Source organism: Brachycentrus maculatus, unplaced genomic scaffold (genome assembly GCF_059751285.1).
Source record: "Brachycentrus maculatus isolate JH-2025_06_01 unplaced genomic scaffold, ASM5975128v1 h1tg000204l, whole genome shotgun sequence".
Classification (NCBI taxonomy): domain Eukaryota; kingdom Metazoa; phylum Arthropoda; class Insecta; order Trichoptera; family Brachycentridae; genus Brachycentrus; species Brachycentrus maculatus.
This window is the reverse complement of record NW_028280955.1, coordinates 397,501-416,087: the sequence shown is the minus strand read 5'-3', so window position 1 is coordinate 416,087 and position 18,587 is coordinate 397,501. Positions and strand designations below refer to the sequence as shown.

At 31.3% G+C, this 18,587-nt stretch overlaps 1 protein-coding gene across 1 annotated transcript in view; it reads left to right on the top strand.

The window, feature by feature from the left end:
• The window catches only part of nAChRalpha1 (nicotinic acetylcholine receptor alpha1), a 190,777-nt gene extending 180,391 nt beyond the window's left edge, over positions 1-10,386 (top strand). The window contains exons 8-9 of the mRNA XM_088263841.1: positions 8,939-9,850; positions 9,927-10,386. Of these exons, the coding sequence (XP_088119967.1) occupies positions 8,939-9,850; positions 9,927-10,139 (1,125 nt within the window). The 3' untranslated portion in view covers positions 10,140-10,386. The remainder of the gene's footprint in view (positions 1-8,938; positions 9,851-9,926) is intronic.
• Positions 10,387-18,587: the final 8,201 nt, after the last annotated feature.

Sequence of the window (18,587 nt, the reverse complement as noted above, 5' to 3'; positions counted from 1 at the left end):
GTTGAATTTTTTATCATTTTTTTTACAATATTTCAATATAAAATAAGAAATCGTTTTTTAATATAAAAAAATTTAATACTACAATATCATTCGATGTATCATCTCATTTGAGGTAGTTTTTTTTAGTTAAAAAATGTGTTATTACATTTTATGGTACTATATAACTCTTCAAAATGCTTTCCAGAAATGTTGATAATTTGGTTTTACTTTAGTTTAGTTAAGTCGAGTTCAAAAAGGCATGTTATTTTATGACGCTAGAATTTCCCGAACTTACAATTCTGAAATATTTCAGGATGAAATCAAACTACTTTCAGTTATTAAAAGTTAAAAATCTATTACGGGAACTCGACGACATAACTCGCGATACTGAAAGACGGTGGAGGAGTCTGGTTTAGCTCAGGAAATACAATAATAAAATCTTAAACTAAATATAGCTTCGCGAACTCATTTATCAAATATCAAAACGTTGACATTTTTAAAGAATCATTGTACAACTAGGACCTCGTTGCTATTGTTTCGTAAGAAAGTTTCCCTAGCGGGTAGTATTTAACAAAGAACTGGGAAATAAAGCGGTTTATCATAACAAAAGTAATTTTGGAAACAATTAAAACACGGGAAAGTTCTGAGGGTATTCTGTTTCTGTGGGAACTATTCCAGCTCCAAGATGAAGTCTGCATTAACAACATCGGTTCCTGAAGTTGGGATGGATTTCGCCGTTTAAGCTTTGATGAATACGGTAAGCGTCGGGCTAAATTTACCGTTCCAGGTGTTTTATTCGAAATTTATGGTAAAACGAGAAGCCGCAACTCCGGTATAAATATTCTGTTTTGCGTATTGCGGCGTTCTCGATAAAACAAAATGCCGGCCAGCCGGGCTATTCGGGAACATCTCCTCTCCGGTTACGTTCACACAGTCACTTGGAATTTTATTATTAATAACATCTGCTGTGCCGCAAAATAATGAAGAGACGCGACATAACATGTTTTAAGTTTCTCGGGAAATACTAATCAATAATAAAACGACCCATTTTTCTACATTACACAACCATATTCTCTATTGGGTACTTCACATGAAATTCAAACTACTTTAAAAACAATTTTAGATGAAATATTACTTGATAAATACCACTACTTTAAAATCCGTTATAATATTTTTAAAATAACGGTATTTATACGATTTTAAGAAATAGTGGTATTTACCAAGTAAAATCATGTGGAACGAGTGAGGAAAGAACAGTAAAAAAAATTTGTATAGCTAATATAGTTGGAAAAAGGAGCAGAGGAAGACCGAAAAAAACATGGCATTATCGGGTATGTCAAATACTTGAAAGTGGTCAGGTCACGAGTTGAAATAACGGCGGGTATGTATGAGGAGATGAATGAATGTGGAAGAGGAGTAGAATGTTTGGAAATACAGATTGGTGTGGCGCTCTATTTCTCTGTCTACCCCTACGGAGAAGCGGCTTGATGGATATTTAGTTAGTTAGTTACCAAGTATAATTTAAAATAAAAATGGATAATCTATCCAAAGTGACTGTTGAATCAAATAATGAAATAATTTATTATGTTTTTTTTTAATCTGATTTCTTAATTCTTGTCTAATAGAACAAAAACGTGAACGCATGTGACGAATAAGTTTTTTAAATAAATATGTGTGAATATCAATTCAGAAACCCCGTGTTTACACAAGGTCATCAACCCCATTACGTTTAAAGCTAAGCTCTGTTTTCTTTTAAATATTTATTTTCAAAATTGCATCTTTGTAAAGTTTTAAATGGATGATTTGTCTTTTTTCTTGTGTGTTTATTGTTTCCCCTTCCGAACGTGTTGAAAATATAGTGTCGTGTTGTAACGACCCAGAGATGAGGTTTTAATGAAATGCAAAACAAAACACAGTCCTCCTTGAGAATAATTTTGTTGAACAAAATGGCGGCTGAGGGTGTATGGCTGTGCCGAATGGGATTGCCCTCGCCTTTATAGTGCGGAGTCGGCCTTCTGCAATGTTTGACTATTATTGTTCAGGTGAACGGGTGTTCTGGGTGTAGTTAAACAATCACCTTGGTATTTCAATCTAAAAGTTTCATCGCTAGTCCAAGAGACAGGACGCAAAAGAAGTTTTCCTATCATAAAAATTATGTAACTCTACATCAGCGGTCGTGGAACTTTTTTAACCATTATCCCAAAATATTTTTGCGTTAGTCGATATTACCTCTTCCCCACATTTTGAAAAATTATTGTTTATTTCAAATAAAGCTTATTTATTGAATTAATTTACACGAAAAATAAAAAAAATGTAAGTATGTAATAGACAAACGAAATAAAATTCTCAAATTGGATCAAACGAAAACTCAGGTTTTCAGGTTTCCTTTTTAGTTTTTGGAGAAATGCTGTTGCTTCATATTTAATACAATTATTTAAAAATTCAGACTTTTTGATGCAACAGCAATTTTAATAGTCTTCAGCGTTTAATAAATTTCTGAATTGTTTAAATTTGTAAAAATTCTAGCACGTTTATGAAATAGCTAACTAGAAAAATTTCCTTATTACCCCGAAAAAATCTTTTTTATCCCATTTGGGGTAATTTACCCTGGTTCCCTGACCGCTGCTTTACATAGCAGTTTTTTTTTATTTAATGAAAAAGAGTTAACTTTCGCTTAAATTTCTAGTTATCTCAAATAATTTCTTAAAATATTAATCTTCCTTACTAAAGTGTCAAATGTGCGTTCGATGGTTTTGCGACGCTAACGGATTCAGATGTGCCAGATGCGACAAATCTAACGCTGTACCTAAAATAGAAACCTTCATTTCAACTTTTGGGATTAATATTACTAAGAATAAATAATGTATCTTAAAATATTACAGGGAAGCGGCCCTTGAGGTAGTATTTATATGAAAATGGCGCTTTTAAAATTACGCAATATTATTATAGTTTTTATCACATGATACGTTTTAAGTTCAATTTAGGATTTTGACTAATAAACTAAACTTCAAAATTCTGTTTAAAAAAATTATTGAGTGGTTGTATTTTTTTTAAGTATTGACCTGCAGGTAATTTCTCTGTTTAACTAAACAATCGAGTATACGGAAAAATCACTTAAACAGTATAAATTCATATCATGAGTAAAAATCAATGTTTAACATCAGGATTTGAATAGAGGATTTGAACGAATTCATCTCCAAGCTACGTAGATACTCAAATGATCCAAGAAATTAAATAAATGCTATCACATAAGAGATGACGTAACCACCTCTATTGCTAACCATTAGAAACAAACCCTTGTTTTGGTAGCGAGGACCAAAACAAAATTAAGGCATTCACAAATCAACCAGCATCTGAACTGACGCTTTATTCTCAGATGCTTCTTTTATTTTCATAATTTAATCAAACATATTTCGTTTTAAATTTTAATTACTTTTTGAGGATAACACACATTTTCAATAGAATTTATACAAATGAAAATTTATACGAATAATTAAACGGAACGTTTTTCAATTTCAACAATGTACACACAAATATTTACATGAGGTATCAGAACCCTGCTTTATGCCAATTATTTACCGTCAACCTTATTTCTGGAATAAACCTACGAGTTTTGTTGTTCTTTGAAATGAAATAACTTTTTTCGTCCGCCCTCAATAATATTTATTATTGATGAATTTTGTAATATTTGAAGAATCTAAAAAGTGTTTGTTTTCAAAATAAAATCTCTGGTTTATAATGGCTATCTTAATTTGAAATGCTTTTTGTATGAAATATTCGTTTTTATTATTTATTTAGGAATAGTTATTTACGTCTGTCATGGAATACTCAATACATTGTAATTATTATGTCCTGCTTTGTATTTTTTTATTTGATACGTAGCAAAGTTCAACGCATTTAATAATAATAATTATATTTTTTTCTTGTTTTCGTTAAATTATATTGGCATTTTGAATTTAAACCCTACGATATCACGATTTCATATTTGTTTCGTACAAAAAAAAATGTATCACAAAAAAACGGTTTTTGGTAGAAATTTTCATTCTCAATGACTTTTCGTAATGTCATCAGATTATTATTTTTTTATTTTAGTTCCTTTCCAACAAATAAATGATGAACACATACAATTTTATGTTTTGAATATTGAAAGCATTAACTTTGTGGATCATATTGATATATTATTTTGAGAAATAAAAAGACTTTGAGTTTTGATCCACTCACATTTGTGAGTGGATCAAAACATAAACTCTTTTTATTTCTCAAAATAATATACATACAATTTTTATTACATTAATTGATTTGGCAGGTCGCTCTGTGGTAAAATCTATATTTTACCTGATTTAAACTACTATTTCTTAAAATCTAAAATGACACTTATTTTGCTTCATTGAAATGCATTTCGTGGTGCTTAATAATGATGCTGAATGCACCGAAACACGTAAAACATTATCATGTACCGCTTAATGCATAAAAACACGTGAACAATGAATTGTAGAAAATAGTGTATTAACGAAGTAAAATTATAATTAAATTTTTTTTCCTCTTACGGGACAAGTATTCATTATATATGAATACTACTTAACCGAAAACTTTCAAAAGAAAATAAATGTAAACAAAATTTGTGTAAAAGTCAACGAGGAATGATGGATATATTTGTAGTATTTTTATTATTAAAACACTCTCCTTGCCATCCATTGCTTACATTGTGTAATACCACTTTTATTACTATCAATAGGAGTATTTTATTACCATACCACAATGTTCTCAATGCTTTTAATATATATATATTTTTTTATTTATTTTTAGGATATTTCTCAATATTAAGACGTAATAATCAATACTTAAAATTCCTTTTCCTATTACAACACTGTTATGAAACATATCACAATACATGTAGTTTTATTTAACAAATCTTTTGATTATTAAAGATTTTTTAAAGACGACTAATAAATCGTTAAAAAATCGCAAATTATTTTTTAGCTATTCAAGAGCATTGTAAAAGAAATAAATAAATTAATATTTGTGTATATGTACATATATAATATTTTTGTCGTTTGGTGAAGAGCATTAGTATTTAAAGCACACTACCAAGTGCCGACGCGCTGTCAACGAGACTAAAAAGCAAGAGTATAAGCTCGCTGCGATAAGTTCAGAGATTTACAACAAAAAGCACTCACACTCTTTTTATGAGTTGTATTGTTTTATATTTTTACCATTTTGCCAGAGATTAATAAAGGCCCGGCGCACAATGGTTCATTGTTTCACTTCTGGTGTGTATGGGTCTATTTTATTCTTTTTGAGCGAAAAAATAATCCAGGCACGCATTTGGAATTTCGCGTGTTTATAAAATATGACGCCGTTTTAGGGTTGGTAATCTCGTAACACTCCCTATATTTATTTAAGCTAAACATTTTTTTAAACGTATTGTCACGAAAGTAATATTAGAATCGTATCGCCGTAGGTAATTTTATTCGTAATTTATACTAGTAGGCATGAACAGAGTGTAAGTTGTTATGGGTAGATTGTGCGTTCGACATGAAAGCGAGTGTCATTTTTTAAAAATATTTATCATCAAAAAAATAAAGTTATTTTACAACATTTTGAGTGTGTCCAAATACTTGTTCACAAAATCTGAATTATCTCCCATTACAAGAGTTTCTGCTTAATAAAAAGCTTCTTTACATCTCACCAATAGATGTCTCTAGTGAAGTTCTAGTGATTCAAAAACAAGGTTTCTAAATTGGTTCATATATATAGAACTTCCAAGAATTTGAATAGTGTGGTTGTCAATAATGGGTAGAATTGGTGAATGTTACACGTGTGTAAAGTGATCACTTAAACCAGTAAATGCCCAGACTTCCATATTCTTCTTCATCTTTGATGAGATGTCAAAAAATAAAGTTTATTAATTTTTCCAAATAGTATAAAACGACTGTGTATTGAGTTATTTTTTTAAACTTAAAATATTTCTTAAAAGGTTTGTATTAATGTATGTATTAATGTATGTATTAATGTATGTATTAATGCAAACATTATTTATCTCTTCCGTATTCATGCATCTTCTCATACTTACCCGCCCATTATTCAGACTCCTAACCTGACTACTTCAAAGTATTTAAATTCCTTTCTTAATTGCAGGGATAACGCTTATCTTGGAATTGCATTATATTATTATTTTACCGTTCAAACATCTAGCATACATCTTTTTAGCACACATTCGTCTGAAAGATCGCATTTCAATTGCATTCATTCTACTTTATCCTTCTTTTCTTTGCTCCATGTTTTACTTCCATACATTAGGGTTGAGACCAGAACTCTGTTTTGCACTGCCATCTGTATCTTTCAATGTTGAAACAGAAAGAGGAACTTTATATATATGTTGAAATAAAATAGTCAACACAAATGGTATTCATCTTCTCATTTTTCGATACTGTTCAAAGATTAATCAGAATTCTTACTTTGATTTCGGTATATCACTGAAAGCGACAGTATTAGATCTCTAGGTGACTTCAATATCTGCCCTATTTCTTCGTTGACAGAAAGTAGACCTTCAGGGATGGTTTACGACTTCATTTTATTAGGGGTTATAACCAAACCAAATACAACCCTTCTAACCGACGTCTTATTTGAAGGCGTACTAGAATTGCGTTCTTGCATATTAAACTCAGCCACATCCACGAGCTGCCTACTAGTTTCTACGATTAAAATATTTGAAAAAAATCTATTTAAAAAAACAATAAATACGTATGTTTTTATTCTTTACAAAAATACTTCAATTTCACGCTATTTCTTTGAGCCTAAGCGGGTCATTATTAGAAATAGGTATCAAATTGTGGTAGAGTGGGCTCGAACCGAGAACCGAGAAAAGTTAATTTATAAGGAGGGAGAAATATTAAACATTTCACATTTCAACACAGACGAAGAAGAATATTTGAGTTACATATACATATGTATATGTATATATTTATACATATATATAAATATATATATATATATATATATATATATATATATATATATATATATATATATATATATATATATATATATATATATATATATATATATATATATATATATATATATATATATATATATATATATATATATATATATATTTATATATATATATATATATATATATATATATATATATATATATATATATATATATATATATATATATATATATATATATATATATATATATATATATATATATATATATATATATATATATATATATATATATATATATACATATATATATATGTATATAAATATATATATATATATATATATATATATATATATATATATATATATATATATATATATATATATATATATATATATATATACATATATATATATATATATATATATATATATATATTTATATATATATTTTTATGTATATATGTGTGTGTATATAGAAGTTCCAAGAATTTGAGTAGTGTGGTTGTCAATCATGGGTAGAATTGGTGAATGTCACACTTGTGTAAAGTGTGATAACTCCTTATTTGGAGATAATCCAGATTTGTGAACATGTATTTGGACACACTCAAAATATTGTAAAGTGTATTTTTTTAACAATATTTAAACAATAAAATATGTTATCAAAACATTTTATCTGAGAAATACACTTTGAAACATTTTTTTGCAATACATCGTTTGCGGACGTGGGTGATTTTGATTATTTAGAGCAAGGACACAATTGAAATACACTAGCAGTTAGTTTCATTCCAAACCCCTGAAAGCTCGGACATTTCTCATTCTGACAATTTGCATAATCGCAGTACGCAGGGCCCGGCCGGTAGCAGACGACTGAAGAACGATCCACGATTAGTCAAAAGTTAATCCGAGGGTTTAATTACGCTAGCCAAGTATAACACAGAAGTTCTTGTTTTATGTGGAAACTTCGAATCGGCGGAAGTGTAGTTACCGTATCCTCTGTCTTAGTGGTCTTATATTCTAGGGGAAGATTTCCTTCTAGAATACTTTTTACCGGCATTATACTTAATTACGTTTGAATTAGAATCAGTGGGTTGCTTTTTATTACGTATTTAAAAGTAAACATTAATCACAATTTTGTTATGCTATTTTTTCAATATTTCCTGTCATTTTTATAGAATAATATGATGATTTAAATACAAAAAATAGGACAGTTAAAAAACACCATATACAATTATATGGTGATATTACATATTGTTTTTAGACAGAAATGATCTGGATCACACCTCCAATTCATTTAAAAGCTTCAGATGGATAAATACTTCAAGTGCAGTGTCGTTGGAGAGAGTTTTGACAACTTTTGCCAAACACTTTTCCACATTTTTTATGCAAAAATACAAATGTAAATATTTTTAATAATAAAGGGAAAAAAATTGAGTTTTTTTTTGTATTTTTTTTCGGTAATATCTCGACTCCATTTCTCATGAGATTTTTGATCCTAAAATAACTTACATTGCATATATACCATTAGTCAATTACTGCATACTTATGTAGCTATGCAGAAAAGATATAAAACGGTTAATCTAATTAACTGTGTATATAATATTATATCTCTATGTATATATTTTTTATTAAAATTAAACACTTGCATATATCACTTTAATGAGTTTTATTTATATTTACTACTAGTTTCGAAAACGACAGATGTTTTCATCTTCTGGTACAAATTAAAATTAAATTTTAAATTCAATTAATTAATTAAATGAATTAAGTTTTAATTTGTACCAGAAGATGAAAACATCTGTCGTTTTCAAAACTAGTCGTAAATATAAATGAAACTCAGTAAAGTGGTGTATTCAAGTGTTTAATTTTAATAAAATAATCATGTCATTCCACAAAGTTAATGCCGAATCAATAAATAATATCTATGTATGTACATTAACAATGTTAATTATTTATTTTTCGTTGATTTTGTCGCATACTCATAAATTTATTTTGTTTTCAGGTGGATCTCAGGCATATACAGCAGTCGCCAGACTCTGATGTCATAGAGCTTGGAATCGATCTCCAAGATTACTACATCTCCGTCGAATGGGATATTATGCGAGTGCCGGCTGTGAGAAACGAAAAGTTTTACTCGTGTTGTGAAGAGCCTTATCCCGATATACTTTTCAATCTAACAATAAGAAGGAAGACGCTTTTCTACACCGTCAACCTCATTATTCCTTGTGTCGGTATCTCTTTCCTCTCTGTCCTAGTATTCTACCTCCCGAGCGACTCGGGAGAGAAGATCTCACTGTGTATCTCCATCCTTCTGTCGCTCACCGTGTTCTTCCTCTTGCTGGCGGAGATCATTCCGCCCACTTCCCTGACCGTTCCCCTGCTGGGGAAGTATCTGCTGTTCACTATGATGCTCGTGACGCTGTCGGTAGTGGTGACCATCGCCGTCCTGAACGTGAACTTCAGGTCGCCGGTCACGCACAAGATGGCGCCGTGGGTGCGGAGACTGTTTCTAGAACTGTTGCCCACCGCTCTCTGCATAAGGAGGCCCGCCAAGGAAGAGCCCAGCCAAGACGAGGAAGACAAAGGACTCACGGAAGTGTTCAGTGTACCGCCCGAGGCGGATAAGTTCGGCGCGTACGGGGGGAAGAGGTTCAGCGCGGACTACGACATCCCGGCCTTGCCCGCGTCCAGGTTCGACACGTCCCCGCCCCCGGGCCCCCGGTTCGGGGAGCCGCCGTTGCCTCTGCCGGGCGCTGACGACGACCTGTTCAGCGCCGGCGGCGGCAGCCCTTGCGGGGATGGCGGTGACGTCAGCCCTGCCTTCGACAAGCCCTACCTGCGGGAGATGGAGAAGACGATAGAGGGGTCGCGGTTCATCGCTCAACACGTCAAGAATAAAGACTCCTTCGAGAGTGTAAGTACATTTTACGATCGCTTTCTCTAAATTTTAGACGAGCTCGTTTTTGGTACAACTGTATGTTCTTCGGCAGGTTGAAGAAGACTGGAAGTACGTTGCGATGGTGCTCGACCGAATGTTCCTGTACATCTTCACGTTCGTGTGCTTGCTGGGCACGGCGCTCATCATCTTCCGGGCCCCTTCGCTGTACGACACCACCAAGCCGATAGACATCCTGTACTCCAAGATCGCCAAGAAGAAACTGGAGCTTCTGAAGATGGGTTCGACACCTGACCCGGCCCTCTGAAATTCGTCTCTCGTCTTCGGCGGGAACTCGCCGCCGAAGACGTTCTGGGAGCTGATCGTGATGTGGTGGGACGGATGATAAGCGGCGCGGGCCGGTACTCCCGCCAGCAGCGTCTGCGGGCCGGCCGCCCCCGGCCGGCCGCCCCCGCCCGCCCCGCCCCGCCCCCGCCCCCGCCGACCGTCTCGGCCCCCGTACTCTGCGCCGCGCGAGGCCGTACGCCGGATATTGTACTTTACGACTGAAAGCGGTCAATGACGTCGCGAATCTCCAGAATGTATATGAAATTTGTGCATAAAATTGTTATTCGTGTTTTATATAAATGTGCTGTATTTAATATTAATATATATGTGACAAATTTTGCAACTTGAATTGATGTTTTGTTTTCGTATTAAATAAGAGCTCTATTGAATGACATTATAATGAATTACGTTTTTATGAAATGTATGTAATCTGTTTAAATTTACATTAAAAAAGCGTTCAACGTGCGTACGAATATATACAGTGGACGGTTATTTTATTCCTTGGTAAGACTGTTATAATATTATTTAGAAGTGATGTAGCCGACGGTTCAAACAATTGATCACCGGTTTCTTAGGTGTAACCTTTTTTACAATAAAGCACGTATTACTCGTAACATCGGTAAAGTGACGTGTTCCCGTACACGGTTGTATCATACAATCCATTAGCCAAGTCTCGACGGAGTCTATCCAAATAGAGTAAGTAAAGACAGCTGTGTGAATTTTTTATATGAAATATTAACAATATGCTCAAATAGTGGATTTTCAATCAATTTTAGGTTTATATTGTACAAAATGCAATAGGTTATAACTTAGAAAATTAATTAGTATTTTTACAAAATAACAATTTTAAAATGTTTAGTCACTTGTATTGGAAAATTTATTTTGATTGAGATAAATGATATTTTGCAAGTAATTTACCATTTGTCCGCTTTTATTTTTTTATTACGTAATATTTCAATTACTTTACCGACTTTTCCTTCTACGATTGTCTTTAGAAAAATGTTGTTTATGCGGTTGACATTTCTTAGCGCTACGGAAATTGTCAATTGTCATTCAACATCGCGAATGCAAGATATGAAAAATTATATTTTTTTACTGATACAAATGTAGAAAAGTTTGAGGCTCAATAAAATCGCAAAATACAAACTTATTTTGAACAGATTCTTTCATTTTGTAACAGTTTTTAGTGCTGCGTAAATTTGTTTTAAATGGATAACTCTTCTAATAAGTGCTAATTCTCTAAGATTACTCTAAAGCAAACTAAAATAATGAGCCGCGATATTCAATGAAATCTCTACTTCGTCTGTGGTAGTGAAAACGTAACAGTGGAAACCTTATATTAAGATGTTTTATATCATAAAATGAGAGCTGTACAATCATTGCACTTCAAGTATTATTCTTCTCACATACTCATTTATACGATGACACAACCATAATCACTATAGTTTTTGTACTAACCCTTATATCATACCTCTCCACGATCATTCGATCACAAGACATTGTTCATCAAGTGTAGACTATATTCTAAGGCAAATCATTCGTCGAATAGACCGTACTTACTAAGAACTAGGAGTGAGAGGTCAGTCGACAGTCCCTCGAAGACGCGCGAGGGGTCGAGTTAGGAAATGTCCCAGTTAGGCCGCGAGCCCTGATGAAGCTTTGCGTGATGGCTCATCGCGATCCTTCTAGTCCTCGGCTTAATCGGGACACTTCTCCACTTCGCGCGCGTCACGTACTAATACCTTAACAAATTGACAATGTTTAATTATACTATGGATGTAATGTACAACGGCAGTACAAACACAGTATAATACGTATTACGTTCAAAGTATTTTTTATTACCGTAACTGAAGTAATTTACTTTAGATAGTTATCGTATTTGGTAGTGTATTATACACATATTCGCCTAAAACGACTTTTGGTGGTACTAATTATAGGTCTTGTACAATATATACTATTGTTGTTGATAAATAAATAAATAATGTATTTAGTACACACTAACTATCCATTATTGGTACGTGTAAATACCGTGTGTGTTAAGTAAGACGGGGAACACCCGATAAGTAGTCTAAAAGAATATGTGTTTAAACTGAATGGTGTTATTTAATATTGTGATTCCGATTTAGCTGATGATAGAATTTCCTTCGTTTGGTATTGGAAATTCAAAAAAATTAGGTAGACATTTTGTCATCGTTTTATGAATACGAATACAAAGTCAATGTGGCGTATTGAAGAGTAAACACGCATCGCGTTTCAAACTTGACAATTCTCGTAAACTAGAAGAGTTTCCGACTAATCGACGGAAACCGTCGGAGAAATATCAACAGAAAAATCATTCAATAATTTTTAATAAAAAATACAATAATATTTTTTCACAAAATTAAAAAGTATTCAGCACTTAGAATATTCTTTTGTAATTCACAATAAATCGATACAGTCACCTTTAATATGAAATGCCTGCAGCCGTTTTATCAATCACGTCGACTTTTGAAATTTGTAGAAAATTTCATATTTTACACACCAGCTAACGTCAGATTTCAAAATAACTGCCAAAAATTAAGCCACTAAATATTTAAAAAATGTATGTAATAATTTTAGATTTATTAAACCTAAGGCTGTTTCGTACTCAATTAAACACACGTGATCGACGCTTACTGAGCACTGTCGAAATTATTTATAATATAATAATTATGTTATAATCACATTTGTAAACCGAGACCTTTTTAGTTGTCTTATCCGTAACTGTGACATTTTTCAGACATACATAAAATTGTTTGTGCATTTTAGTTCTGATATCATCAATGTAGGCACAGGGTTGTTTCAAAGGCTGCGAATGAAAGGTGTTTAATATAGAAAATATAATTAACAGTGTTTTCTTTCTTAAATCTGATATACTTGTGTACATATTTACATATTATATTTAATGAACCTCACAGCTTAAAAACACGCAGTATTATTTACCCCGCCTTTAAAATACATCTTAAATGCCACTTTGAAAAATACAATACCGAACGAGACTCATTTCATTCACGTTGATTACAAAAAAATGGATGAAGGTATTAAAAAAAAAAGCAAATAGAAACAAAAAATCCATTCAAATAATTATTTTAAATCCATGAATAATATTTGAGAAAAAAATTATCATCTCTTTAAGAGTTTAATTTTTTAAATGGCAACTTGATTTTACTGAATTTGGTAATAAATAGAGAACATTGGTGTTGACTTTAATTTGGCATTTTAATGACAAATATGTGTCCATACCGTATGTAAGTATTACGGGTACTTGACAAAAAGGTCGTGAACATCAACATGAAATGAGTTTTGTCCCGTAAAGGTGAGAATATATTTTTTGGTATAACGCATAAAACTCTTTATATTATAAGATGTAATACAATTCGGTTGTGTCACGATGATTTAAAACAATCAATTGTAGCAAACATATACATACTAATATCTTAAAATATACATATTATGTCTGTTTGTATCTATGTGTTCAATATTGCCATACAACGAAAATGTGTAGCTAGCATCAATATGTAAAAAAACAATGATTGCTTGCTCTTATATTTTATTGCATATTATTAATTACTCGATACAAAAACGCGAACAGTTATTTTTATGTATCCCTAATTGGAATATCTTTCAAGTTTTAGTTCCTTGTTTGTTTTTAGGATGTTTGGTTAGTTTTGATATTAAAAACCATTTTCAACAAAATGACAAATCAAACGTCTTCCTAATAAGTAAAACTTCTCAGGGAATTTCGTCAGCCAGTAGCTACTTCAGACTGATAGTGTCGAGTGCGCTTTAACCTTCCTACATAGCTATCTTACTCACAATTTCATACATTTTTGGAGCATTTTGAATACGATTTTAAACTCCTTTGATGTCTTCCTTCGGTTTTGATGCATCACGTTTTAAGTAGACATCACCTTGCCTTTAAAGTATCCAATCAATGTGTCAAATTTTTTTATCAAGTTTTTTAAAAGTTCTTGTTTTTTTACCTCCGAAGGTTTTTAATATTTCACTTGTGTCGAAGAATCAATGAATTGTAAATCATATTTCAGATCTTATGATTTTTTTTTTTCATTTGTGAAATGAATTGGGAACTTGTTTTATATTATTAATAAATAATTAATATTGATTAATAATATACACGTAAAATAATATAAACATAAATGTATTTTTTTTACATTTATGTTTATATTAAATAATCAGATGGTACCAAAACAAGTGTATATATCAAAATGGTGTAATATTTGATTGGTGCTTTTTGTTAGACTCAAAGGGAGATATTTTTAAAGTTAACTTACGCCTACTTCATCCACTTAATTTCCTTATTAAGCTCATTCCGTAGCTATGAGCTTTCATAAATGCACTTATCTGTAGTGATGAGGGTGTGAACGGATGTGCAAACTGAATTTGAAGCACGTACGTAAGTTCGGTTATTAAATTCTACCCTTTAAAAAAGGATAATAATATGCTCATCATTGATCGAATCCTTTATCAGCATGACTTCAGACATCTATTCTCCATCCTGTATGACATTGATCTGCTCAAAAATGCTCAACATATTTCATATTGTTTATAATGTAACGCTTCTAGTCCTAAAGGTCATTGAATCTAGCTAAAATCCTGGAAAATACGGGTGTAACTTATAATAAGCGATTAGAGTTGTTATTAATTGATAAATGAAATAATATACCTACTACTTTTAAGAATTTTCTAAGGTTGATTACCCACTGTCCATTTGTTTTAAATGCTGTGGTTATGTTGACGTACTATTAATCGATGTTGGAGTTTTGTTTACCGCTTTCGAACACGTCGGAAATGAGGCATCAACCCCCAACGAGGGGTGGAGTGCTGTTTCGGCGACGCACAATTTGTAATCAGAAAAAAGTAAAATAAATAAAATACTAGAATAGTCACCAAAAATAAACTTCTCGGTTGTGGTAAAAAAAAACGTTAATGCAATCAAGTATCATAGTATGTATTTCAGATTCATATTATTTATTGATTTGGCATTAACTTTGCGGAAAGACATGTTTATTATTTTAAAAATTAAACACATGTAAAATACCACTTGTTGTGTTTTATTTTATTACACACGACTTGTTTCGAAAACAAAGAGGTATTCATCAATTATAAGGTGATAATAATAAAAAACTTAATGTTTTTTTTTAATCACCTGATGATGAAAATATATGTAGTTTTCGAAACTAGTAATAAGTAATGAAATAAAACTCAATGAGTTGTATTATGTGTTTAATTTTTTAATAAAATTTCAGATTCAATTTATGTGTTTTATTTCGAAATCACATCCATTTCTTTATAAACACCAACAAAATTAATAACAGAGTCGGTATTCTTTTTTTATTTCTTATATTAAATCAATGAAGTATCTTGTTTTCTGCCATACGTAAATTTGAATTTCATCGAAACATTTAAGGTAATAAAGCTAACAATTTTCAAACCGATATGTGAAAAATTGATTTTCGATTAAACAAAAAACGCTGGACATTATTTGTTAATAATCCCGCTATTTGCTGCTAAAATACAATAAAGGCATGTTTTCATACAAGAAATATAAATTTCATGACAAAAAAATCAGACCATCACAGAATATGGGAAAAATGTAATTATTTTTTTTTTGAGGTCGATTTTGATTATATCGGTGATAATATACAATTGTTGCATAATTCTGTAACTATTTAATATTACTTTTTTTTACAAAACTGTAATATTTAAAAGTTATTAAATATTACATTTTTGTAACAAAATTGAACATGACTAACGGAATTATTAACAAATAAAATTAAAATAAATAAATAAAATGTGAGCAATGTTAGTATTTAACCACTCATCGAGATTTTAGTCTACTGGTTTCGGAAGCACAATACTATGCATCACTATCATAGCATTATTCACACACTTGCAACCACACAAAATATTAATCACATGCGTTTTTGATCAACCCAAACATGCACTGAGGATTGCAGAACAACATGCACTAAAGGCGCGCATGTGATTAATATAATATTTTGTGTAGTTGTAAAAATGTGTGAAAAATTCTATGGTAGTGACCTGTAGTAGTATTTACATGCTGGTACTGCGTTTGTCCTGATGAAGAGACAGGCATATTTTGAAATCGGTAGACTAACATCTCGATGAGTGGTTATTTATAATACTCATATTTCTAATGTTTTTATAACAAAAAAATAAAGGAGTAAAAATGAGAACAAAATAAATGTTACAAATATTAAAAATATTAAATATTCAATTTAAATATCTCCGTTTTAATTCCGGTTTTATATTACACGTTAATTTCTTGTTTGTTTCATTTTGTGTAGTTGAATCTGAAATTCCCGAAAAATAATCATAGATTATATAATCACAACCGAAAAGATTGGCACCACATAGAACACAGTGATACTGTACGGACTAACTCCCCGTTCACATTCTATTTTAATATTATTAAACCAGTAGTTAAGAGTGTGGACGAAGTTTGAAAACAGTGTCCTGGAACACTTAGATAGCAAAATCATTCGAGCTGAGCTTCCAAAACATTTAGGTGTACATATAATTATTTTTAAAAAATACGTGTCTAATGTATTGTTGAATATATCAATGCAGTAAACTTACTAAATTAATCTTTTATTTTCATATAATCGCCACGTATAGCAAATTAGCAAATTATTGCACATCTCACGAATTGCAACAATAGGGTATTCAAAAGTTTGTTTATCTCTTTATATTATTATTTTATATCTGTAAATAAATTAGAGAGATAAAAAAATCAAGCTTTTGCTCTTGCGCTATGCTTTTTCAGTTGGCATCTGAGACCGCGTTTAACATGCATACGAGAAAACTTCTGACTCGATGAACTGTCGGACAGAAATTAGCAGTTGTAAACTGTACTACAACTGATAGTGTATGTGGGCTATTAGCTCTCCGATAGTCCGTCAGACATTTATTGAAGTAATCAAATTCCCCTGCTACGCTCAAAACGGATTTTTTTAAACACAGATATAAATGTAAAGGCTGCTACGTAGATGCGAATGTTTTCACGAATGCACATGTCGAACTACCCGGTATTTTTAGCATTTTAGAATAATTGCAACCTGAGAACTCTGTTTCAATAATTCGCCAAGTATGGATAAAGTGAGAATTGGTAAACTAGAGATATTACAGAGAGGTCCCTTTACGTTGAACCGCCATGATTAATTGCGAACAAAAATAATGAAATCATGCGACAATATGACATGCGACAGAGATAGATTGATTTTCGACACTTCGATGTGCGACCAACCGACATGACTGACGGAAAATACCATTTGCATAAAAGACAAAACTGATTGTACACCATAAGTATTCGTGAAGACATTTGCCCATATGTAGGAGCAATAAGAAAATCAATGCGATCAAATAGCATTCGACAAAAAATTTCAGAATGTAAAGTAGTCAATAAAAATTACTTAAAAATTTGTTAGTGAAAATACCCTATTCCAGCATAAGACATGGAAAATAAACATACATAAATAATATAAAAATGAAATTATTTTGCAACGCTTGCATATTAGTATTGTTATGACCGCAGATGGATATATAGTTTATTTTTATTGCTTGCCTCTTGAGTGGTGAGCAAATCGGTATGAAGAAAATATTACCAGTCTGGATGTTTTGCGAATCTTATCCACGCATTTTATTGGGCGCGATATTTTGCTTACTAATTGTATTGTAAAGCGACACCCATTCGTAAGATGGTCCTCGAAATATTCGTCGCATTGTTAAATTTTATGTATGTGAATATATTTAAAGTACTTATAAGACGTATTTTATTCTCTATTATATAATAACCAAACATTGTTCATTAAAATCTTTACTGAACTTTAACTTGTTATTATATAAATTATTATTATTATAATATTATTATCATTATAATTATTGTACAAATATATTTTTGGTTTTTTACGATCATTAAGACTACAGTGGAAAGGCGTGCTAGTATCTGAAAAGTAACATTATCTTATTATTTAAATTCTCACCAGAAAATACATAAAAATTTGGTATAAATACATCAAGGATTACCATATTTCAAATTATCCAAGAAGACTTTTTAAAAACTTTACTATATTTTTCATTATTCAACTTTTGGAATTGAAAGACATTTTTATACAATATATAATATAAAAAGCAAACAGAGAATTGATTGTTCTTTTTCATTTAAATGTTTATCTTTTCAGATACCAGTAATCCTTCGCTCGTAGATAAAATGATATTCACTGGCAAACACCACTTTAATAATAATAAATTGTTATAAATATTGTATTATATAGTTATAAAATAGATAAAATTAATTATGTTTAAGGTGAAATTAAATGAAAACAATAATATCTCACTGTTTATTATATTATAATGACATCATTATAAG